The sequence below is a fragment of the Macaca nemestrina genome, chromosome 2 (genome assembly GCF_043159975.1).
Source record: "Macaca nemestrina isolate mMacNem1 chromosome 2, mMacNem.hap1, whole genome shotgun sequence".
Taxonomy (NCBI): domain Eukaryota; kingdom Metazoa; phylum Chordata; class Mammalia; order Primates; family Cercopithecidae; genus Macaca; species Macaca nemestrina.
The window spans coordinates 58784244-58811256 of record NC_092126.1 but is presented as its reverse complement, the minus strand read 5'-3'; the positions used below and the strand labels follow the sequence as shown (position 1 = coordinate 58811256).

General features: G+C 39.6%; 1 protein-coding gene across 1 annotated transcript in view; it reads right to left on the bottom strand.

Moving 5' to 3' along the window:
* Positions 1 to 389: 389 nt before the first annotated feature.
* The window catches only part of LOC105488599 (vomeronasal type-2 receptor 1-like), a 44447-nt gene continuing 17823 nt past the window's right edge, over positions 390 to 27013 (bottom strand). Inside the window, 9 exon segments of the mRNA XM_071089930.1 lie at positions 390 to 1606; positions 4040 to 4069; positions 4072 to 4162; positions 7717 to 7802; positions 11874 to 12231; positions 12233 to 12661; positions 16370 to 16661; positions 22318 to 22419; positions 23283 to 23388. Coding sequence (XP_070946031.1) covers positions 624 to 1606; positions 4040 to 4069; positions 4072 to 4162; positions 7717 to 7802; positions 11874 to 12231; positions 12233 to 12661; positions 16370 to 16661; positions 22318 to 22419; positions 23283 to 23388 — 2477 coding nt within the window. The 3' untranslated portion in view covers positions 390 to 623.

Below are 27013 nucleotides of genomic sequence, written 5' to 3'. Positions count from 1 at the left end.
AAATTTGTTTATCTATATATATATTTTTAATTGAGTTGGTGTCTCTCTCTGTCACCCAGACTGGAATGCAGTGGTGCGTTCTGCAACTTCCGGCTAACTGCAACTTCCACCACCCAGGTTTAAGCAATCCTCTCACCTCAGCCTCCTGAGTAACTGGGACTACAGGCATGCACCCCCACTCCTGGCTAATTTTTGTATTTTTAGTAGAGATGGGGTTTCACCATGTTGTCCAGGCTGGCCTCGACCTCCTGACCTCAAGTGATCCACCCACCTCGGTGTCCCAAAGTGGTAGGATTACAGGCATGAGCCACTGCATCTGGCCTTATCTATCATTTTAGATAACTGGCTCCTACTGTATCCTCTACTGCCTAGTCCTTATACCAAAGTATTTCAAAATGTTTGAATGAAATAGGTTTTAATTTCAATAGTAAAAGGTATTCTGGTTCATGCTAAATGGTATCTTATAGTACGAGATTTGATATACCATGCTAAGACTACACCACCAAAACCCAAATCCTCAATGTGACCCGAGAGTAGTAGGCAGCTGCTATAGGAGCAACCTGAAAGGGAATGTTGAACCACATCATCGCTGCAGCTTCGAAGGACACATGTAAATCACAACTCTAGTCATCCAGAACAATTGACACTGTGGTATTGTGAAGCTCACTGCTCACAGAAGCTGAGGTCAGTTGGATGCTCTTATCCGTGGCAGAGACTCTTCTACCAACAATTTCATCGGTGTTCCTCTGTGGCCTCAGCAAAATAATGAAGCACTTAGAAGCAAATATACAACCCAACAAACCATAGCTGAATGCCAAGATTGCAAATATTTACACAGCCACTTTGAACTTGCCTTTGGTGCTCAAATAAGCAGGGACAAAAGAGATCCAGACGATGAAAAAGACGAGCATCCCAAAGGTGACGCATTTTCCTTCATGGTAATTATCTGGCAACTGGCGAGTCACAAAAGTTGTAAGAAAGCATAGCGAGGCTAGGAAGACATCAATCCCAAACATCGAGCACAAAAACTCTATGGAACCTTCATTGCATCCCGGAATGATCTTTGCATTTTGAGGTTCCATGTTCTTGTATACCCTGGGAGGTTCCAATACCAAGTAGGCTGTACATATGTCAATCTCAAATAAAACAGAGATTAGCACAGTGATTATCCGATAAAGCGGGTGCATGGATGTAAGTCGAGTTTTGGATTTGGAAATTCTGTAGGCTAAAAACAGTGAAATAGTCTTTCCAAGAATGCACGACAGGCAAAGAGAAAAGCCCAGTGCCAGAGTGACCTGGCGGGCCATGCAGGACCAATTGTGTGGCTTGCCAATGAAAAGCATGGACGACAGCAGCGTGATGATCAGAGAAAACTGAATGAGAAAACTCAACTGCTGGTCATTGGCGTTCACCAGGGGAGTGTGCCTGTGTATCACATACACAGTTGTGATTGCCAAGACCACAGATGCCCCAAAGACAGAAAGAATGACAGGCGTGAATCCCAAGGCCTCATCATAAGCAAGATATTCCACCTGTTTCGGCACACACTTGCTCTTTTGTGCATTTGACCAATAGTCTTCATCACATTGTTCACACTCCCTTTGACCTATTGAATAAAGAACAGAGAACTGACTGCACAGAAATCCAATTGTCCCCTTCCACTGTGAATATCCCAGAGCCCTCATAGTTCTAGAGTGGGGACTTGTTGAAAATCCCTTTATGTAGAATATATATAGTATCTCAAAAGAAATAGTGATAAAATGGCCTTAGAGTGTACAGATAATATTACAGATTGAGAATTATTTTCAGTTTTGGAAAGTCAGTCTCCCTTCTCAGTTTCAGCCTTTCCTGCATTGGCCTTTTCCAGTAACAAGCTTCTTTCTTACTACTCCAGTTAGCTAATTGAGAAGAGTGGTGTGTATCCTCATAAACCCAAGAACAATCCACAAATGAAAAAAATGTAAAAAAAAATTAAAGCTACTGAGGCAAAACAATCGAGAGAATTGTGACAGGAATAAGGTTGATTAAAATACAAATGTTTTCTGTCTTTATTCAATATCACCCTTATGAGAGGGAATTTTGTCTTTGCTTACTCAGAGCTTTTCCCTTCTTCACCCTCCAGATGCAGATTCGAAGGAATAGGTAGAGTAATTGAGGATAAGAAGAAAAACAAGGCTGGGCACAGTGGCCCAGGCCTGTAATCCCAGCACTTTGGGAGGCTGAAGTGAGTGGATCACTTGAGCCCAGGAGTTTGAGACCAGCCTGGGCAACATGGCAAAACCTTGTCTCTGCCAAATAATACAAAAAATCAGCTGGGCGTGACAGTGCATGCCTGTAGTCCCAATTACTTGGGACGCTGAGATGGGAGGATTACTTGAGCCCAGGAGGCTGAGGTTGCAGTGAGCCAAGATAGTGCCACTAAACTCCAGCCTGGGTGACAGTGCAAGACTTCAACTCAAAAAGAGAGAGAGCGGGAGAGAGAGAGAGACAAAGAAAGAAAAGAAGCAGCAGCAGCAGTGGAGGGGGAGGGGGAGGAAGAGGAGGAGGAAGAAGAAGAAAATGAGGAAGAAGAGAAGAAGAAGAAGAAAAGAAGAAGAAGAAGAAGAAGAAGAGGAAAAGGAAGAGGAGGAGGAGGAGGAGGAGAAGGAGGGGGAAGGGGAGGGGCAGGAGAAGGAGAAAAGGAGAAAGAGAAGGAGAAAGAGAAGAAGATGGGGAAGGGGAAGGAGAAGAAGATGGGGAGGGAAGAAGAAGGAGAAGAACCTACATGGTGCTTGACATTGAGAAGATCTGGAGCATTTAGCTGGGTGGAAGCTATAAGGGAGAATGTCAGAACATAAGACTATTTGATATGAGTTTATAGTAGACTGTGAAATTGATCTCTTTAATGTCTTTGAAAGATGCAGGAAAGATTGCAATTCCTGTTTAATCACTTTTCACTGCTGTATTGGACTTCCCTGGATGTAACTCTATGCAGAGACTGGGCTGTGTGGGGTCCAAGGAGTTGTTCAGGTTACATAGTTCTTGTTTTCCATTTTGAGAAAATGTTACTTTTTTTTTTTTTTTCTTCCCCGAGACAGAGTCTCGCTATGTCGCCAGGCTAGAGTGCAGTGGCACGATCTCAGCTCACTGCAAGCTCCGCCTCCCAGGATCACACCATTCTCCTGCCTCAGCCTCCTGAGTAGCTGGGACTACAGGCGCCCGCCACCACGACCAGCTAATTTTATGTATTTTTAGTAGAGATGGGGTTTCACCGTGTTAGCCAGGATGGTCTCGATCTCCTGACCTCATGATCCACCCGCCTCGGCCTCCCAAAGTGCTAGAATTACAGACGTGAGCCACCGTGCCTGGCCCTCAAAATTCTTTTATAAAGAATTGCTATTGAGGGCCATTTGACAAAAGACAAGTACACTTTGTGTTATCTTTAACAGAAGGTAGAGATAAAAATAAACCTGCTCCAACATGCTTCACAAGACCGAGCACACTGAGCCCAATTAAAATTCTGGTCATAAAGAGCAACAATTTGGCAGGCCATAGTGAAGAATTCATAGAGCAGGGGTTACAGAAATCATGTGTCCTACAAATTTTGAGTACTTATGACCTTAAGCCAATTGCCTTTAGGGATGAAATTTTAGATCTTATAACTCCAAATTAGAGCTAATTCAATAAAACATAGTACTATGTAAGTCCCCTGTCTTCTGATTGTGAATATAACTAGCATTTAATTTTTTCAGAAACAAATACTTTAAAATATTTTTTATGAATCCTACTCATATTTCACATTTCATATATTTTATTTTGCATTTTCCTCTATTAACTTCAAGGTTGTAGGTATTTTCCCAACTGTAGCAGCTTCAGAACTGAAACACAATACTATGTTTTTTTCACAGTGCACAAAACATCCAATAATTTGAAGGATTTTAATTATTTTTGTTCTAAGTTGTTCATACCTATTTATAAAGAAAGCTCCTGAGGCCTTCTTTGCAAAAACATGTTTGATTTAATAGCATCCTCATATCAATGAAGAAATTACCATCTCTACCTGGTTTCTGTGACACATGTCCATCAGCCATGGGATGGAGTCAAAGCAGCATATTGGTTCCCCCTGACGAATCCCCTTCCAACTCCCAGGAGCACATGCATCAGTACACACTGAATGAGGAAGCTAGCAAAGACAAATATGACAGATTAACAAAGCCCTTTGTCTCTAGTACTCATGAGGCTGAGAAAGAGCCCATTTGAATTTCCATGGAAGCTTTGTGATTTCCGGGAAACCCAGGATACCTGAGTGAAGATAATGAACAAAGAAAATAACAACATGGAGAACCTAGAGAGGAATTTTGCTAAAGGAGAGTCTCGTTGTTGATTCTAGAAATGCAAAGCTAATCCTAAGCCTACTTCTTTCTAACCTTGGGGATCCAGACCAGACTCCATGCCTACAGGACTCTGGGGATGAGACCATTTGGCAGGTCTGTTCCTGCTTGTGAAGGAGGAGGGCAAAAGGAAAAGCAGACAAGGCATAGCATTGAAATATTTTCTCGCTAAATGAATTTCAAAATCTCAGTAGTAAACACAGGCCTCCTTTTACATTCTACACGGATGTGCGCCTTGAAACCCAGAATAAATGCAGGTTTTTAAATAGTTTGTTTCTTAATCCATTAGGGAGTTTCCTGTTTAAGAAATAAAATGCTTTTCCATTAAGCAAAGAATCATTTTGGAAGATGCATGATTACATTTATATTTATTTTACAAATCAGAATTTTCATATGTTGAGTTTTCCAGGTAAATCTGAATTAGATAATACAGAAAATACTAGAAATCTCTGGGCTAGGTTATGGTACGTAACGTTACAGAAGTATGTATACACAGTAGATAAGCTTCTTATATGTTTCATACATATATATCTGTAAAATCATATTTTAAATGCACTTTGAGGAGTACCTATTACAGCAAGAAGTGAGAGCAAGGCATTCTCAAATTCTGAAAGATGAACAATAAAATCACCACAGAATGAACTAGAATTCCTTACCCCGGATCCAGTCTTCTGGAAATAGCTCTCGATATTCCCTTATTATTATTATAATTATTATTATTATTTCATTAACAATGAGCTGATACCTTTTCGTTCCATTTATCAGTATTCCTTCCCTTTTCAACCTCTGTGATCTATCTGCCAACCCACTTACCTCACTAAAACTCTTCTTGCCATGTCTGAGAGATTTTCCTCTAGCCACATTTTCCTTCAGCTTTCTTCAATACCTGACACTTTTGATCAACCCCTCCTTGAAATGTAAGCTCCCTTGGGTTCCCTTGGGTCCTGGTTGTGGTCCTTGATCCCCTGGTTTTCTCTCTTACTGTAAAGCAGTTCCTTCATTCTATTGTCTTCCACCAGTATCACTGTAGAAGAACTCCCAAATCTTGATCTCTAAGACCAACCTTTCCCACCTGACCTCTATCTAGTTCCATATTCTGAACTTCCAATATGTTCCCACATTAAGATTCCACCATCACCTCAAATTCAACATGTCCAAAACTATCCCATAAAGCCTATTCCTCATTTCTGTCATCAACACCACCATTCCTATCCATCATCTCCAACCTTCTATTCTATTACTTGCCTGTATGGACTCTCTCTTCCACTCAAGTCCACCTTCTCACCAACTACCAGACTCAGTTTACCATTATGACTTAAATCATTCTTTGTATTGTCCTCTAATTGTCTGATGTAAAAAAAAAAAAACACTTCCAGGTCCAACCGGTCAGCAGATTTGATGTCTTCTACCTATAAGGTATTCATGAGATGTCCAGAATCTAATGACTTTTTGCCACCTCCATCACTTCTATCCTGGGCCAGGCTACCTTCATTATTTTGGATGATTTTATGGTCTTTTAACTGTCTCCTTAGTTCTGTTCTTGCCCCCATACCCTACTCCTTCCACCAATTTGCAACATGGCAAACAATGATACCTGAGTCAGAGCATGGCCCTCCTCTGTCAAGATTTTCATGGTTTCCCCTCTCACTCAGTGTAAAAGCCAAAGTCCTTCAAAAGTCAACAGGGCCCTGCATGATCTGTCCCTCTCTAACCTCTCTCACCTCCTTTCCTGCTCTCCCTCTCTTTCACTCTTTCCAGCCACACTGACTTCTTTACTGTTCCTCCAAAGTGCCAAGCACACGTCTCAGGGTTTAGAAGATGCTGTTCCCTCTGCTGGAAATATTCTTCCCCTAGGTAACACATGAACATACTTTCATTTGAATGTCTGTTCAAATGTCACTCTGGTGAGGCTTTCCCTGACCACACTATATGAAATTTCAGTGCAACACTCCCCCCAGCACTCCCTATCTCAGTCCTGCTATTTGTTTCTCCCTGACATTAACATCCTTTAAGATACAGTATAATGTCTGTGTTTGTCTTGTTTGTTGCCTACTTCCTTCCACTGAAATGTTAATCCCATTAGGCTGGGATTTGTTCTGTTTTGCACACTGACGTATCCTCAGTTCCTACACACATATGCTACTGTTCTCAACAAATATTTACTCAGTTAATTAGGGGCAATTGCCTTATTTTTGCAATGTTTAACCCAGAGTTGGATTTATAGTAGATGCTTAGTAAATTTGTATTGAATTACATTTGAAGTAATTTCATTATACAAACCTAATCCCAATTTTAATATAGAAGATAAGAAAAATAAATTACTATACCCTAATGAAGATTATTAAAAGAAAAATCTACTATTAGATTTCACTATTTTTCTGTCAATTTTCAGTAGAGCAAGCATTCTTTGAACCATGTATATGCAAAGAATAACATCTTCCTTTTCATGTAAAACAATATATTGGGGAACTACTATATACCTAACCAAAAGGAATACAAAAGTGAAGTCTCAAGCCCATTCATCAAGTAGCTCACCATTCAGAGAGAGCTCTGGGCCACGTAAGATGGCTTATAGCCTGGACTTAGGGCAGCTCTGTCCTTTCTGCAGTGACAGAAGTGTTACATATCTCTGTTGTTCTGTATGGTAGCCCCTAGCTACATTTGGATATTGAACACTTGAAATGTAGTTAATGTGACTAAGAGCTGAATTTTCCTTTTATTTTATTTTAAATAATTTGCATTGTAAAGCTATCTGTGGCCAGGCGTGGTGGCTCACGCCTGTAATCCCAGCACTTTGGGAGGCTGAGGCAGGCAGATCACGAGGTTAAGAGATCAAGACCATCTGGCTAACATGGTGAAACCCTGTCTCTACTAAAAATACAAAAATTAGCCGAGTGTGGTGGTGCACGCCTGTAGTCCCAGCTACTCGGGAGACAGGCAGGGGAATCGCTTGAACCCAGGAGGCAGGGGGGCAGTGAGCCGAGATTACGCCACTACACTCCAGCCTGGCCACAGAGCGAGACTCTGTCTCAAAAAAAAAAAAAAAAAGCTATCTGTGGTTAGGTACTACTGTATTGGGCACAGCAAATTCTAGATCAAAGGCATAAAATGTTGCAGAGAGCTCTGGTCACTAAAGTGGTAAACACTGACAAGTGGCTGTTTTTACATCTAGCCAAAATATATTCAAGTGCTGCTTAAAGATAGACCAATAAACTACTGAGTATGTGTGCATGTCTGTATTCTTCTGTGAGCGTACATAAGTCAATAGATGTTTATTGCTACACATAGAAAGCAGAGAGGAATAGTCTGACAGACAAAGATCTCACAGGTGTCTGGTACAGCATACCAACTCAGAAATCTTGAGGGTTTTTTTCCTACTATTTTCAGATGCTTTCTCAGCATGATTTGGAAGACTGTTTGGGGATCTCAGATCTGAGCTCAAGAGGGAAAATACATGAAAAATAAACAAGATGAAAAAAGACGCCCTTTCCTCCAAAAGAAAGTCCTGTGTCAGCAAACAAAAAGCATTCTCTGGCTATGCTGACATCACTTTCATCTCTCTCACTTTTCCTGGTTCTTTCATTCTGAGATTCACACGGAAGATGAAATTGCCAATTCTTTTTCACTACCCTATCAATTGACTGTAACTCTACATGTCATCCCGAAGTAAACATAGAACTGGATTATCCAAAGCTCTACAGTACTGGGCCGGGCACAGTGGCTCACACCTGTAATCCCAGCACTTTGGGAGGCCACAGTGGACAGATCATTTGAGGCCAGGAATTCGAGATCAGCCTGGGAAACATGGCAAAACTCTGTCTCTACTAAAAATACAAAGCCTGGCGTGGTGGTGCACACCTGTAATCCCAGCTACTCAGGAGGCTGAGGTAGGAGGATTGCTTGAACCTGGGAGGTGAAGGTTCCATGAGCCAGGATGGCGCCACTGCACTCCAGCCTGGGCAACAGAGTGAGACTTCATCTCAAAAAAATAAAATACAATAAAATAAAAGCTCTATAGTTCTGCTTTCCTGAACTAATATTTCATTGAGGGTAAAAAGTTTCACTTCTGGTAAGAGAAGGGGTTTCTTCTTAACCTCTGGGAAGTAACAGAGTTTTCCTTTAACTTTCCCCAACACTTCTCTAGGTGTTGTCTTTACATTGTGTACCACAGTCTCTAGCTCACCAACCCCTTCCCTTATAAAATGTTCAGACCTCCTGCAGTCTTGCAATCAACAGCTCTCTTGTTGCTATAAGAGGAAGAGGAAGAAAAATGATCATAATCATTATCAATAAAATAATAAATAGCAATAATAATGAAAAGTAATTTCATTATTTTTATCTGGGGTAAGCATTTTACATTTAAAAACAGTTCATCTAATACTGAAACCCTACTTCTACTACCTTCCAGGATAATTTTGGGAAATTATTTTTTAAAGAATTTTATAGCTTATGAAACTCTTTTTTTCTCATATAAAATACCAACATAGGATGTTTTGAAGGATATACTGAAGTGTACTAACATGTATGTGCCTCCATTCATATATCATACTGGTAACCAATGTTTCCTACTTCAAATTATATTATGAACTTGTAAATTTTCTATCCTATTTTTTGTCCTGGAGAATGAATAAGAAGAAAGAAGAAAACAGGGAGGAAGAAATGAAGTCCCTCTAGAACTACTGTTGGAAGGGAAGGGGAAGACCTCTGGGTGCCCCAGGGTAACAGTAGCTGTCAAACTGTGGTTCTGTCCACATATTCTCCAAAAACACCATACATATTTTTTTAAGTGAGGAGAATAAATAAATAAATAAATAAATAAAGCCACACATGGCCCATAACCAACATCACAAAGAGCCTGAGAATACTATGAACTTCAAAGTACTTGTAAGTAAAGAAATAACCAGTTGGGCGCAGAGGCTCATGCCTGTAATCCCAGCACTTTGGGAGGCCGAGGCGGTTGGATCATGAGGTCAGAAGTTCAAGACCAGCCTGGCCAAGATGGTGAAACTCCATCTCTACTAAAAATACAAACGGCCATGTTAACCCTCTCCACTGTGAGGACTTGGTTTTCATGGTCTTGATTTACTGACATCATATGGAGACTGTATCAAACAGAATGCACCTGTTACAGACTAATCTACCAACACTAACCTAGACACTATTTAGTTCCTTGGCCCTCCCTAAACACTCTTTTTCCCTGCAATCCTAACACATGATCGTTGCTCTTTGAGCAAAGTTAAATTATAATATTGAAATGTTTAAATAATAAATTAGAGGGTAGTTCCTTATCATAGAAACATTCTTCTTCTTTTTTTTTTTTTTTTTTTTTTTTTTTTTTTTTGAGACGGAGTCTCGCTGTGTCTCCCAGGCTGGAGTGCAGTGGCGCGATCTCGGCTCACTGCAAGCTCCGCCTCCCGGGTTCACGCCATTCTCCCGCCTCAGCCTCCGAGTAGCTGGGACTACAGGCGCCCGCCACCACGCCCGGCTAATTTTTTTTTGTATTTTTAGTAGAGACGGGGTTTCACCGTGTTAGCCAGGATGGTCTTGATCTCCTGACCTCGTGATCCGCCCGTGTCGGCCTCCCAAAGTGCTGGGATTACAGGCTTGAGCCACCGCGCCCGGCCAGAAACATTCTTCTTTATTGCAAAGAAAGAACCTGGAGAATTTCTTTTAAAATTAAGGAACTCTTCCATGCATTTAAAATATAACTTAATTTCTCATTTTGTATTTATTGCAACCTCCTCAGTAACAATGAATTCACCTCCCACCCAGATCTTGTTTCTAAATTCCATTCTTCAGTAAATGCAAAGTCCCAGCACTCTTTGGAGAAATGGTTGACAACAGTGCTGGGACCAAGAAAGTACAAGATGAGCTTGGAACATCTTGGGGTTCCAGAAAGGAAGGAAGTGCTCAGAAATTACAAGACTGTGTCAAGAGGAGACAGGAACCAACTCAAAGGGCTCCCAATGGTCAAACCTGGGCAGTTTTGAGCAGCAAAGTATATAATGATAGTTATAAATTAGAATTACTTATAGAATAGAAATAAATATCCACGAGCCCATATTGATATAAATAAGTGGAGGAGGAGTAGAATTCCAGCTAATAAATGTGGAAAGAATAAGGGAAATAGAAAGCCATCATTTTTCAAACAACACAATAATCATCTCAAGCAGGAAGAACCATCAATGACTGTGAAAATTTGTGGTCAAATGTTATGAGAAACAGAACATCTTCAGAGTCTCAAAATATCACTTCACAAGATAATTATTCATTACAAGGGAAAACACAATAACTTCATGGTAAGAAAATATGATGACATCACTGTAATTAAGTGACCAAAGGTAATATCACCAGTAATCAGACATAATTACATCATGTACCTCCTGATATAGGGCACAGAAAATGATACAACATCACCTCTATGGAATTCTTGCCAAAAATTCATAACCTCACTCTAGTCATAAGAAAAATAAATTAGGTAAACTCAAGTTGAGAAACATTTTAAAACTGGCTGACCAGTACTTATCAAAAGTATCAAGGTCATGGAAAACAAGGAAAGAAAGAAAAGTTTTCACAGGAAACTAAGGTGACATAAAATTAGATACACTGCGCAATTAATTTGAAAATAAAAGTAAAAATGAAGATACAATGGTTCCAGCCACTGTGGACTCTGTTGAGCATGACAAGCAATCAGTGTTGCAGGAGAGTAAAGTGGTAATGGAAGGAGTGATAGAATCAGAGATACTGACAGAGCCTAGATCACAAAGGGCTGAAAGTGCCAGACCACAGATGCTCATCCTTCAGAGGGGAGGTACTAAAGGATATAAGCAGAGGAGTATTCTGATTAGGTGGGCAACCTGGGAATACCACTCACGCTACCATGTCCCAACATGAGTTTCTGGGATCAGACCAGAGACAGATGTGGGAACCAGTCTCCAAGATGGCCCCCAATAATCTTTATCTCCTGACATTCATGCCCTTGTGTGGCCCCTCCCATACTTCATGAGTACTACATCTTCCAGTTTCCTTTGCAGCTAGATATGATCATAACAAAATTCTGGCTAATGGGATATAAGGAGAATTATATGTAATTTCTAGAAATTATCCTTAAGTGGAGGGATGCACACATACTTGCCTTTTTTCCTTCCTGCTGATTAGAATATGGACATGATGTTTGAAGCCTATGTGGTCATCTTAGATTATCAGGTGAACCCTCATATTGTGGATGGTGAAATAGCACCATAGGGAGTGGGTCCCTAAGCCATTCTTTCAGTCCTATAATGCCTATCTCTGAACTTTATTTATGTGAAGGAAAAAAACTATGATGTCTAAGGCACTATTTTGGGGGGTTTTCTATCATTCACAACAAACTTAATAATAACTGTTAAAAAATGGATACTTTAAAATGCCCACTTAGGCCACATAAGCAAGTCATTATTTTATGTGACCATGTGATAAGATTATGTCTACTAAGCACAAAGGCAAATCAATAGTTTTAATGACATGAATTCTTATAATTATCAAGCTGTGTCATGACATACACCAAACAACGACTTACCTGCCAAGGCTCGAAGTCAGGTATATATGCACAGATGTTTCCTGGAGTATATGGCCCATGACCTTCTTCACATCTACTTTAATGGTCCAGAGCATAAGCCATAGAATACACAGCTTGTTTGACATTGTTCGTAATTCTTAGCTGAGCCACATCCAGATAGGTATTTTTAAGATCCTCCAACTTCTCCTCTGCAGTAAAGAATGTATCAGACATGGCACGTAATCTGTCTTCTTTACCAATCATATTCACTCTATGATCGATATTGTATGGAATACTACCATTTGGCCAAGTACAGTTAAAAGCCAGTTTGCCAGAATTCAATGGTCAGGACATCATTTGGATCCTTGCTAGGATGCACATCATAAAGAAATTCCCTCAATCCTGGTTTATCAGCTCTTGGTATTGCAAATCCATACTTCCACCCAAAATACGGAAAATATTCAGGCTTTGCAATGAGGGCTGAGATAACCCACACTTCATTGGAATAGACTTTGGGAATGATTTCAGCAAATGCGATACAGAGGTTGGCATTCTGCATATTTTCCTTAAAAGTTTTTACTCCATATTTTCCATAATCATCATCAGCTGCTATAGCGCCTACCCAGACCCAGTGAAAGTGTTGGATAAGTTTTACCATGACCTTCGACTGGATCTTATCACGGGCTATTACACGAAGATAAGATGGAAACTGGTATTTGTCACTAAGAATCACGCAGGTAGAGGCATAGCCCACCTACAATTGAAAATATTCATGCAGTTATTAGAAAGCAATAGCCAAATATCAAATTACACATTTTCACAATATGTTTATTGGGGAGGGAAGGAACTTAACAGTTCTTCTCCCTTTATTTTCACATCTTTCTTTAGACAAAAGGATTTCTGTTCCTTTCCTTGCTCAGTGGATGGGAGTGTGGAGTGTTGGAGGGAACACTTTGGGCCTCCCTATGGACTCTTTCAAATCCACTTCCCCACGCCCCAAGGGAATCGGAGGAGATGATTATTAATACAACATTCAATGCACTACTTTTCACAAGTGGGATCACAGCAGTGAAAAGGAGGCCATTTGCTTTTTCCTCTATGCACCCCACAGACAACGGGAGTGAATCAAACCATCTAGGCTCTTCCTCAGATTTTACTTCTCATCCACATGGATGATGGACTGAGTAGACCTACAATCCATTTGGCAAGCCCAATTCTTCTCTCTCTCCCCCACCCCCCACTGCTTCCACCTCCCTTCCCTCCTTCCTATCACCATTTTTCTTTCCTTGTTTTTCTCTGCCAGGACTTATGAGTATGTAGATCCCAAGACTTAACTTGAGAAAGGTGGTAGAAAGCACCACTTCAGCCTCACATCTAAGCCCTGTCATCCAACAGAGATAGAAACCCTAATTTTACAGTCACTTGTCTAGATAAATGAAGAGACAGTTTGTCATTTTGCCAGTGATCTCTGTATGTATTTTCCAATAGTGGGAACTTAAGAATAGAGGCCAAGTGATCATGAATTCCTCACCATTTTATATACATTTCCACTGTAGCTTACCCTTAACGGCACTGACCCTACAGTTAAGAACATATTGAGAGGTGACAACGTGCTAGCAGCCCTTGCTCTCGGCACCTCCTCAGCCTCACCGTCCACTCCAGTGGTGCCTGAGGAGCCCTTCAGCCCACCACTGCACTGTGGGAGCCCCTCTCTGGGCTGGCCGAGGCCAGAGGGAGCCGGCTCCCTCTGCTTGCAGGGAGGTGTGGAGGGAGAAGCATGGGTGGGAACCCGGGTTGCGGGGTGGTGCTCACAGCCCATTAGAGTTCCGGCTGGCGCGGGCTCAGCCGGCGGCACTTCGAGTGGCCGGCCGGCCAGCACTGCCGGCCCAGGGCAGTGACGGGCTTAGCACCCGGGCCAGCAGCTGCAGAGGGTGCACGGGGTCCCCCAGCACTGCCGGCCAGCCCCCGCCAGGCTCAAATTCTCACCAGGCCTCAGCCGCCTCCCGGCCGGGCAGGGCTTAGGACCTGCAGCCCTCCATGCCTGAGCCCCACCCCGCTCCCGGCGGTGGGCTACTGCGCAGCCCAAGCTTCCCCCACGGGCACCGCCCCCTGCTCCATGATGCCTGGTCCCATTAACCGCCCAAGGGCTGAGGAGTGCAGGCAAGTGGGACCAGACTGGCAGGCAATCCACCCGTGGCCCTAGTATGGGATCCACTAGGCAAAGCCAACTGGACTCCTGAGTTTGGGTGGGGACTTGGAGAACTTTAATGTCTGGCCTGAGGATTATATATGCACCAATCAGCACTCTGTGTCTAGCTCAGGGTTCATGGATGCACCAATCAGCACTCTGTATCTAGCTAATCTGGTGGGGACTTTGAGAACCTTTATGTCTAGCTAAAGAATTGTAAATACACCAATCAGCACTCTGTGTCCAGCTCAAGGTTTGTAAACGCACCAATCAGTGCTCTGTGTCTAGTTAATCTGGTGAGGATTTGGAGAACTTTTATGTCTAGCTAGAGGATTGTAAACTCAGCAATCAGCACCCTGTCAAAACGGACCAATCAGCTCTCTGTAAAATGGACCAATGAGCAGGATGTGGGTGGGGCCAGATAAGGGAATAAAAGCAGGCTGCCCTAACCAGCAGTGACAACCCTTTGGCGGGCTTTTCCACATGGTGGAAGCTTTGTTTTTTTGCTCTTTATGATAAATCTTGCTGCTGCTGGCTCTTTGGGTTCACACTGCCTTTATAAACTGTAACACTCACCACAAAGGTCTGCAGCTTCGCTCCTGAAGCCAGCAAGACCACGAACACACCGGGAAGAACAAACAACTCTAGATGTGCAGCCTTTAAGAGCTGTAACACTTACCGTGAAGGTCTGCCATTGAACTCCTGAAGTCAGCGAGACCAAGAACCCACGAGAAGAAAGAAACTGCAGACACATCTGAAGGAACAGACTCCGGACACACCATGTTTAAGAACACACCATCTTTAAGAACTGTAACACTCACCGCAAGGGTCCAAGGCTTCATTCTTGAAGTCAGCGAGACCAAGAACCCACCAATTCCGGACACAATATGACACATTTTCGCCTGTCCTATCACATTCCCATCTCATGTTATAATATTAACACACCACCTTCAATAGGATTGCCCATATTATAACTCCATAGCTCAAGATTGTCAATTTCTTCATGAGTACCAGAATATTCTTATTTCCTGTTTCCTCTATCCCATGTCCTATTTTCACTCCATTGTCTGAAGTTTACATTCTTCTTTGGAACCATGCAAATAGCAACATTGGAAGCCCTATGTAGGAAATAATCTTATTTAAGAAGCAGAGACAACTGATATCTAATTCTGGATACATATTTTATCACTGTAAAATCTTAGAGAAGTTACTTAAACCTTCTGAACCTCAGTTTCCCTATAAGTGAAATCAGGGTAATGATATCTACATTTCAAGATTGCTCATATATTCAATGAGATGACAAATGTGAAAATGTCCATTACATAGATTTCTTTTACCTTCGTTGGATATTTACTACAAGCATTTAATGAGAATATCTAGAGGTTTCCAGCTAGTGCTTGGGAGACAGAGCTCACAGCAGCAGCAGTTTGAGCTGCACGAAGCCCACATCTAACGTGTCAGTTGTGTCACCCAACCTCTCTTCTTGGTTCTATTTCTCAGTATTTTCCCGTTGCCTCTACATCCGTATTTGAAGCTTTATAAGAAATACTCTGGTAATGCTACTTTTTACAGTTATTTCAAATTCTCTCATTACTTCAGCAACACAAATAAGCTTATTCACATTGATAAGTCATGACAACTGATACTTTAATGATCCATCCTTAGAAATAATGATAGAGCTGTATTCATATTTCCTTAATAATCAATTTTTCCTAGAATAATCTCTTCTTATGTTGAAATATGTCATTGTCTCCGAATTTTAAATAACCTGTAAAGTTAGCATCCTCTAAACTCTAGCCATCTTGCATAATTCCTAGGCCCATTTCAGTATGTTAGTGCATGAATCAAAATTGTCATGAATAGTAAGCATTAATATAGGCCAGAAAAAAAGTGAATTTCTTATACCATCCATTGACCAACCAACACATATTTATTGATCACCTACACTGTGCTCCACACAGTCCTATAGAGCATTATGCCTAGTGAGTTGTCAACATACAAATCACTGAGTCATAATCTAGAGCCAAAAATTAAAGCAGCATGCCAAGGGATGTAGAAAAATGTCAAATTGCCTCTAAGTAGACATCAATTCACACTTGCTAAGGCCTGATTGAACATAGTAATTAGGGACAGCAGCATCACCACCATCCCTGTTTGTCTCTGCAACTTAACTCAGCCTCACCTGAGCACCTTGCTATCTGCTGCAATTTCCACAAGTATGATTTGTGTTGTTTTTTTTTTTTAAGTTAGTACTAGCACAATAATTGGAGATACTTGAGGCAAATAATATAACCCTAGAATTCTTGAAGCAGCAACTGATAAGGATGATCCAACTGCTCCAACAATTCCTCCCAAAAATGCTCCAGTGCTGTTCCTAAAATTGGGCCTGCTTTCTTCCTGCCCTGTAAGAAGTACCAAAGCTGCTTCCAGTGATTTGGAGATGGTAAAACAGGTATCAAAGATCTGATAGCCCAAAGTGATGTTGGGCAAAATGTCCTTCCTCTTATTAATCTCCTTGATCATGTGGATCATGGCTTTCATTCAGCAGAATCCCTGAAAGTTAAACCTGAAAAAGAAATAGACTTTGTAGGTTATTAGGTGGGTCTTTGAGGGGAAAAGCAGCTTTTGGAGCATTTTGCCAGAGCATCAGCGGGCACCTCACTTTCTTGAGCATGTTAGTTTTTCTTAAATGATACTACAAACTTGAAAAATTCAAGTATGAATAATATTCATCATTGATAGATTTGGATTGAAAAGTACCATTTTGGATGTCTTCTTGCTCCGTGTATCTTTATATGCTATAATCTCTTTAAACTGCTATATCTTTTCACAAAAATATTCTTATATTCATAATTATAACCACCTAACAGGGCCTCCAATAATTTCTCAATACATTTTTCCCCATTAATTGGAAGTCCCTGGTGCCATATGAGTCTCCTTTCTCTCCCACTTGCTTTCTTTAGCTTTTTTTCTGGACATTAATTATAAAAATTATGTAAATACAAGGAAATACTTATGCTAGGAGTACCTAAAAGCAGTACATAAAATCTATATATACCATGACTCCAATTACAATAATTTTTCTATCCATAATTTCATTGTTAACGTTAAGAGGTTTTTAATTGAAAATGTCTTTTTTCTACTACTCCTAGATATAACCATAAATAAAATACCTCCTCCTTTCTGTTTCCTAGCCACTAAAAGGGGAATATATTTCTCTTGCAGTCCGTCACCACATTTGCTTTTAAATTCCTTCTCCACTAAAAAAAAAAAAAAAAAAATGTAACATTTAATTGCAAACTCTTTCTTCCCAATCTTAACCAAATCTTAACCTATTTGAGAGCAATTTCCCCAAGACCTTCTTTCCTTAATATCTTCTGTGACTATAGTATCTAACTCTGTGTCTTTTATTCAATAAGTATTTTTTAATTTAATATGTGATAGCAAATAGCCCTGTTGGCAGGGTGGAATTTTTCTCCATGTTTCTTTAATTGGGCTTTTAGTTTATTTTGTTTTTCATTTAATATGTAGTTATTGAGTTCCTCTGGTGCTAGACACTGTAAATACAGTCAGAAACAAGATAAACACAGCACTGTCTAAGCAAAGAAATAGAAAAGTAACCAAGCAATTTCAGCATAAAATGATAAAAACAGTGATGGGTTAAACCTGGGAGCTATGAAATACAAAGAAGGGGCACCCAGTTCTAGAGGAATTAACAGCCAAGCTGAGGCTTAAAGGATGACTGAAGAACAGGGGAAGAGTGCTGCAAACAGCATGCCTGAAGGAGTTACAGCAAGAGAACGTGTCACATTCAAGGAGTACAAAAACCAGTATGTTTGGAAGAGACAGGATAGGAGTGGGTGTGGACAATGAAAGCGGAAACTGGAAAACCAGAAGGTGCCAGAACACAAAGGGCTTTATCATCCTAAGATACTTAGTTTCCAAATTTACACTAATGGCAATATCCATTTTTGAAATAAATATAGCAATATCATTTTTAAAATAGAATAGCAACACATTTCAAGAACTAGAAAAATATACAATGGCTGTAATTCCTCCATCCATGAAAATTTATTTGAACAAAATGTTTTTCCCAAAGGAAAAAGTAATATGCCCCAACTGTTCATTACAGAATTATTTATAATATTGAAAACCTGGAAAGAACATACATGATGGAAACATTTTTCATTATTTTAAAACTATTAGAGAAATTACACAGCAGTATATGTATAATATTGTGAAAGGTGCAGTATGCAAAGTTGTTTCCATACTATAATTAAAACTACATGTATAAGGTATACTAATATTTGGATAAGGATTAACAAGGAAACTTTTTTAATGCGCACAAAATAATTACTGGAAAGGTGGAATTTGGGATGATTTTTCTTTGATTCATTGATTTCCATTATGATAGTCACAGTATTATTATACAATGCATATATTTTTTCCTCAGGAAGTTTCTCTATGTCCTATGTTTGCTTAGATTAATGGAAACAAAATTAAAATACTCCCTCCTTCCATTTAACTATCTTTCTCTTTTCTGAGCAACATTTTCAAAATAATAGCAAGTCTTCCTCTCTGGCCATATTTAAGGTCAGTTAAAGTTATAGTTAAAGTCTGGTCATACTTAAATGATGGCCGGTCACAATTAGCATATTGTTAAAATTGTGGGTTTCAGAATGAAATTTTTCCAAACTCCAACCTGAATTTCTAGATCAGTTATAGGTGAAGGTTAACAATGCCAAAGTGAAATTATCAGCTTAGGCCCAGCCTGGCTTCTAAGTACCTCGTAGGCCAGGCCCCCCATGAGAACTCTCCCACTGGAGAAGTTGCATCACGTGGAGGAGTAGAGAGGCTCGGAAAACACTGGGGTACAGATGAGAGGAAACTGTTGACTCCTATAAGTGAAAGAGAATTATATAGGCTCTAATTTTGAAGAACTATATCAAAAACTTTTAAGACATGAAATGTTTTTGATATTCATAACACATAATTAGGATGGGTTGATTAAAATGCTGAAGAACATTTGAGTCTTATAAAGATGAGCAATTTGGGTTTCAGACAAATCAAGCTGGGAGACAAGCAGAATACACACAATGCCTTGCATAACAGATCCACATTGAGGACAAGGAACTGGCTTTTTAGATTGCCTGGACCACATTCAACCACTCTTAAGAGAAGAGGCAATCAGTGGACACCAACCCTGAGATGACTGGGCTGCCAAATGATCAGCCACAGACTTTGAAGCAGCTATTACAACACTGTTCCATAAGGTGAGGGAAACCCTCTTAAAGCAAATGTAAAAATACAAGTCTGAACAAAGAAATAGAAGCTATTTCTTAATAGAAATTTTAGAAATGGAAGACCACTCAGATTAGTTCATCTTTTTTTTGTGAAATCTGCACTGCAGAGCTTCAGGCCCAGCCCAAGCACTACCTCATCTTCCACTCCTTCTCTTCTGTTGTGATGGAATCCCGTTGGCAGCCGCTCTTTGTGTCCCAGAGAGCTCTGATATACCCCAGAACTCCTGTCTGTTGTAAAGATAAACTTGCCTTACTGCTTCTACTACCTACCTCCCTCCTCTGCACAGCTCATTGCACTTGCACATGCAGTAAACCAACTTTCTATATGTGAGGCAATGTGGGGCAGTGCAGAGTTCCCCAAATGAAGAGTTCTGATATCAAATAAATTTGGGACGTGCTGCATGCTTAGCCCTTTCTTAGACATTCACAATGCTTGTCATATACTAAATGTTTGTGATGTCTTGGTAGTTACCCAATTTTATCCAAACCCAGAATCCTTTTTTCAAGGAGCATTTATCCGTTTGGAAAATATTCTTAAGGTGGACATGCAAAACACTTGGCTGATTCTGAGAGCCTGAAATAAAACCACAACTCTGCCTTATGCTTTCCATGTGACCTTGTGTAAGCCATTTAACTTTTTTGAGCCTTAGTTTCCTCATCTGAAATGTGGACATAACATCTTCAACCAGCTGTTTTTAAGATTAAATGGGATGTCTTCTGTACCTAAGAATGAGTTAGTACTGAAGAAACATTCTCTTCCCAAGAGCTTCATCCCAGAAAAACAGGCCCAGATCCAAATTGTTTTTTATTTTCTTATTGTCCAGAGTGTCAAGAAAATCAAATACAAATACATGAAGTAAATAAATGCTATTGCTTATTTTCTCACAATTTTATGAAGAGGTTGAAATCAGCTTACTGATACCTCTCTGAGGCAGGTTCTGAGCTCAGGCCCTCATCTCCACAGGCCCTGCTGACTCCCTGGCCTCACTGTCGACCTTTTCTGTTTCCTGCTCCCAGATATCCCCTTCTGGGTGAATATTGAAGCTTTACCCATCCCTGGCCTCCATCCTATGGGACAAACTCGCTTTCTTCCATTTCCTTTCTTGTTATATTTTCAAGAGAAAAACTTTATATGTGATCTCTCAAAATACGAGAGAAAACAACCAACTCTTTACAACTTTCTGAAGGTAAATCTTCTCATTGTTTCCATACAATGCCTTTTTATCTGCCTCTCTCTCAAATCTTAGCGCTTACCACTTTCTTGTTTGTCATTCTAAATGACTCTGCCTCTTGTACTATTATCTGACTCTTCTGATCTTCCACTATGGTAGTTCATCAGGCAAGCTGTCTCCCTAAATTCTCTTCAGAAATGCCCTGTCCTGCTCTCACTGTCCACCTTCCCCACATTTCTATTCCCTTATAGCAAGAAGAACCAACTGAAAAAAAACTAGAACTTATCCTTTTGGGTGAATAACTAGTAGTCACTGTCTGCCCCTGTCACTTGCCAATAAACAGTAGAATTTTTAGTACTAAAAGCCAACCTAAAGGCTGTGGTGCTAACTCTTAGTGCTCTCCTGTATCTTACTCTCCACTTCTTCCTGACAATAAACAAGAAGTCACGGCTTAGAAATTTGGTACTTTGCCTGTTTTCACAGTTTCTAACTCCTGCAACTATTATTTATTTTACATACCTATATTGGGTAAGTTTGTCTTATATCACTTATTAACTTTTTTAAAGCACATTATATTTTCTTTCATGTGCACATATATCAAATACATAATATAAAGCCAAGCAGTAGCCACTCAAATCCTGTTGGCATTGATTATGCAAATCCCAAAATATTCCTGATAAGTGAATTATTTTCAGAAAGGGATGTCGTTACTTCTCATCACTATTGCAACCACAAGGTATATGTAAAATTATTTTTAATGAGGAGGAGGGGAGTTTTATTTTAAAACATGTATATTGGCTTTTCCATTTAACCTTCTAGGAAAATAACCTTCAGAAGTTCCAATGCAGAACAGACAACAAATTAAATGATTCTGTTTATGAAATATAAATATTATATGTTTTGTTAAACTTCAAGTTTTCATTTTATGTAAGGATTGAAGAAGAGAAAAACTATGATAAATAACGAACTGAGTCTACCATAATGTAGCTGTAAACAAAAGCCGTTCTCATCTTTCTTCTTTTAGCTTCACAGTAAGAAAAGAATTAAAAGATCTAGGAAAAAGATAAGTAGAGAGTGATTACAATCCTCTCTGCCAACAACATTATGGTTGATCCCTCCACTAATGATATCTAAATATGGGCCATAAAATATAATCAAAGGACAGTGGTTGTAATTAGCAAAGATTTAATGTGTAAGAAATTATTTACATTTTTACAATATGCATTTATAATTATAATAGCCATGCAGCATCATGGAAATGCTCCCTACACAATATAAAATGCTAAATATAAAATTGCATCTGTGCTATGGTCACAACTATGCACAAATTATGGATGCATTTCTATAAAGGGCTAAGAAAGCATATAGGAAAATGAAAAGATCTGCTTTGTTATGCAAGTAGAATGGTGGATAAATGTTTTAATTTCTGGTGTTCTTTTTATAGCTGAAGTTGGGGGAGTGATCTAACACATGTTTGCCTTTATTATAATGGATTACAAGCGAATTCAGATTATCAATCATGGATCCCATTTCCTTACATGACAACTTGGAGTTAGGGAAGTGGAGGGCAGAACCCTCACAGCAACTAAAAGAACCTTGCCATTAACAGTAGCTCAGAAATAAGTTAGTGTTCCCACACTGTGTATTTTCACTTGATGAGAGTTTAGTCTATAACAATTAATAATAAACCTGCAATACTGTAATTCTGCATTAGGGCTTCTCAAATCTTAATGTGTACATGAATCACCAGGGGGTCTCGTCCAAATGCGGATTCTGATTCAACAGGTCTGGGAATGTAGCCTGAGATTTTACATTTCTAACAGTCTTGGGTGACACCTCTAGGAGAGGCCTGGCAAGAAGTGGAGGAGAAAGAGCTCTCAGGAAGAAACCCAGGGACATGAGCCTCACCAGTGACAAAGGAAACAATGTGAGCTGAGGGCAACACTTCACCTTAAAGTGTAGGTTAAAGAAAATGATGCATACAAAAAATGTTCATTGACCTCTTATGGGCTTTACAAAAGTTTCTAAGGTAGTTTATTATCCCCTAGTCGCAGAGGCAGGAAGGGAGGCTCAGAAATTAAGTAAGTTTCCCACCACCATGCTAATAAAAGTGGCAGAACACAGATTAAAAATGATGTATTCCATTCCAAATCTCATGTTTTGTTCACTTTACAAATGAAGAATCATGAGCTCACAGATCCAGCGTATGCTAAAGTGCAGACACCAAAGCACACATCCTTTCAGAGGCCTAGGGGTAGAGAGAAAGGACATGGACCAAGTCCCAGAGCAGGAATTGGAGGTGTGGCTTTTTCACTGTGTGACCCTCTCTCCATCTCTTGGACCTCAGGCCCCTCATCACCAAATAGGAGGCTTCAGACTAAACAGCATTTTTTCTTAAGGGTCTTAGGTCGTAACAGAGTCAGCAATGCTCTGGTTCTGACTGAGCCATTCCAAGGCTCAGATTCAATGATAGCTTAATAATGTGCTGCCAGAGCAAGCAGTAGCAAATTGTTTCATTGACTAGCAAGGTGAAATTGTTTTCTCAATAATACTTTGAACCTAATTATCATTTTCATGTGACTCTGACTTCAAGGACCCCCGAGCAAAGCAAAAGACACCAGATGAATGTTGGTGCAAAAAGCCATAGGTGTTTAATCCCATGTGTCCGCACCAAGACTCCTAGGCCTGAGACCATGAGCTGTATGTTTTTACCTCACTCCCCTAGACATGTTTGATCTTTGTGGTCCTCCAAGGGCCCTGGTGAAAGTTAGGCTTCCTTCCGGGAACAATAACACATCCTGTCCAGACTTGTCTTCACCTTCAAGAGAAAGAAGACATCCGAGCTCCTAAAGACTCTGGACCCATGTTATTAATAAAGGCTAAGAATATTTAAAGACTGTTACATGGTTTCCAGGAAAAGCTCAAACCCCAAATCTACTGCAGATAAACACTGCTGAGTGCTTCTGAGAAGCTGGGGCATTACAGCCATCCCAGTGCACTCACAGCTGGGTCACAGTCATTTGGTCAGGCACAGTTTGTCAGATGTCATTTGACTTTTATATTTCTCCATGTTACTCGGAATCCTAGGTAATACTCATGCCATACCAGCAGATGAATAAACACACTAATCTACTTTGTTTTATTTCCTATGCAGAGCCATCCTACCCAGTCACGTAATGACATAACACCTAGTTATATGTATTTAAGTTGCTGTTTTCACTTTGCAAAATGTATATTACAGCTGACTCTTAAACGACATGCGTTTGAACTGCATGGATCCACTTTCCTGTGGATTGTCTTCTGCCTCTGTCACCCCCAAGACAGCAGGAAAAATCCCTCCTCTTCCTTCCCCTCCTCAGCCTATTCAATGTGACAATGACAATGATGAAGACCTTTATAATGATTCACTTCAACTTAATACATAGTAAATATACTTTCTCTTCCTTATGATTTTCTTAATAACATTTTCTTTTCTCTAGCTTACTTTACTGTAAGAATACACTATCTAGTATGTATACTAAATATGTGTTCATTGACTGTTCATGTTATCAGTCAGGGCTTCAAATCAACAGCAGGCTATTAGTAGTTAAGTTTTGGGGGAGTCAAAAGTTATGCACAAATTCCCAACTGCACAGGGGAAGGGGTCAACATCCCAACCCCCATGTTGTTCAAGTGTCAACTGTAGTTTTTTTAGATGTATGTCTCCAACAGTTAAAACATGTTTACCTATAATATGAATTTTGTGACATTATGACATTATGGCTTGCCTGTATCTTTATTTTGAGAAGAAAAAAAAGACCAAAAATAAATCAGCTTTCATAAGTGCGTTGTTATTATGATATTCAAGTTATTAATGAGAGGCCTCGAGGTGTGTAAAAAGTAGGCTTTGGGATTTTTTAACATGTCAATACTAATCACTTGTTACAGAAGAGCCCCTGTGTGTCTAAACAGAGAAAGCCCTTAATTATAGCAAAGGAGAAAGACATTCAGACACTGCAGGCATAAAAATCTTTAAACAGCTGCCTTGCTGAATTGAGAAAGCCACAGGTTACTACCTCGTCTGCTGTATCTATTTTCAGGAAAACAATTTGACAGCCTGATTAATCTCCTACCTCAATATCAGCTGACTCAATAAACAGCAACTCTTACCATAGCATCCTCTTTCTCCTTGGAAGCATCACATGTTACAGAGCTATAGCATGCTGTGGCTGCAACAAAAATCGTGAAGATGGTAAGCGATTGACTAAAGCTGGAAAACGATTATAATCACAGCCTTGCAGAGAATAAACATCTATTTTTTTAAAAATTTTGGAATAAAGAAAACTGACCAGCTATAATTCTCACCTAAAAAATTAAGTATGCCTGCCTGCCTCCAATCTTCCCTTTTAATCTATCCTAACACTGAAAGAAAGTGACCACATCAATCTCCAGACCACCTTTTACATTTTTTAGTTTATTGAAATACAATTTACATATGACACACCAGCCCCTTTTAAGATGTACAGTTCAATATTGTTTTAGTATATTTACAGAGTTATGCATTCATCACTGCAATCTAATTTTAGAACACTTTCATCATCACAAAAAGGAAAACTTACTTCCCATCCGTCCCTCATTCTAAGCCTTAGGAAACCACTTAATCTACTTTCTGTCTTGGTAGATTTGTCCATTCTGGACATTTTATTTAAATTGAATTACACAATATATGGGGGTTTTGTGTCTGGTTTATTCATACAGCATAATAGTTTGAAGTTACCCATGTTGTAGTACATATTAGTACTTCATTTAAGAAATATCTTTGAGATATAATTTATACACCATAAAATTTACCCAATTAAAAAGTACAATTTAATGGGTTTTACTATACTTAAAGAGTTGCAACTATCACATGGACTAATTTGGGAATGTAGAATCATTCCCCTTTCTGTCCACTACCACCCCCAGCCCTAGATAACCACTAATCTACTTTTATGTTGGTAAAGATTTCCTATTCTGGACATTTATATAAATGGAATAATAAAATATGCGGTCATTATTACTGGCTTATCTCATTTAACACAGCATTTTCAAAGTTTGCTCATGTTTTAACATGTATTGGTACCTTCTTCCTTGTTACTGATTTCTTTTCATTGCCAAATAATATTCCATTGTATGGATGTGCCAGATTTTGTTTATCCATTTATCTGTTAATGAAGATTTGGATTGTTTTCACTCTTTGGCTGTTATGAACAATGCTGCTATGAACACTCTTTTACAAGTATTTGTGTAAACATATGTTTCCAACATTTTGATATTCATATAAACATGTATTCTCCCATATCCAGGAGTAAAATTGGTAAGTCACATGGTAACTCTATGTTTAACATTTCGAGAAACTGCCAAACTGTTTCCTAAAGTGGCTCCACTATTTTACGTTACCATTAGTAATGTAGGAGGGTTCCAATTTCTCTACATCCTTACCATCACTTGTTATTCTCCTGTTTTATTATAGCCCTTCTAGTGCTTATAAAGTGGTATCTCGTTGTGGTGTTGGTTGTCACCTCCCTTACAGCTAATGACTCAGAGAAAGCTATATGCTTTCTCCTAGATGTTTTCAAATTTTAATTCTCACATCTAGGATTATTATCTATTTTGAGTTAATTTTTGTGTGTGATATAAGGTAAAGCCTAAGTTCTTTTTTCCCTTTTTTTCCTTTTCTTATAAATAACCAACTGTCTCTGCACCATTGGTTGGAAAAACTATTCTTTCCAAAGTTGAAATGAATTATTATGGCATCCCTGGCAAAAATAACTTGACTGCAAATGTAAGGATTTATAATCTCAATTCTATTCCACCGGTCTATACGTCTATCATTTTGCCAGTGTTGTGCTGCCTTCATTACTGTAGTTTTGTTGTGATTTTTGATATCAGGATATGTAAGTCCTCCAATTTTATTCTTTTTCAAAAGTGTTTAAACAATTCCAGGTCTTTTCCATTTCCATGTGAATTTCAGGATCAGCTTGTCAAGTTCTGGAAATCTTCAGCCAGCTAAGGAGTCTGATAGAGATTGTGTTGAATCTGTAGATCAGTTTTGGAAGTGTTGCCATCTTAATATTAAGTTTATGTATCAGAAGACTCAGATCATTTGCAAGGGCTCTTCATCTGCCTCAGATCAAATCCACCTACAACAGGTCTTACAAGGTCCAAGGTCCATCTTGATCCAGCCCCTAGTTAAGTAACCATTGCCTCTTTGGCAGCACCCCCTCCCATTGCCACCACAAAATACACTACAAGCCATATAAACCTGCCTTTGGTTCTTTAAATATGTGATGCTCTCTTTTATCTCCAGGTCTGTCCTCACTCACATACACTGCACATTCTCTGTGTCAGGGGTTTTCTCCCTTGTGCCCCATCCCTGATTCACTTCTTTTCCTTCACATCTCAGGTCCCTTTTCACTTTCTCT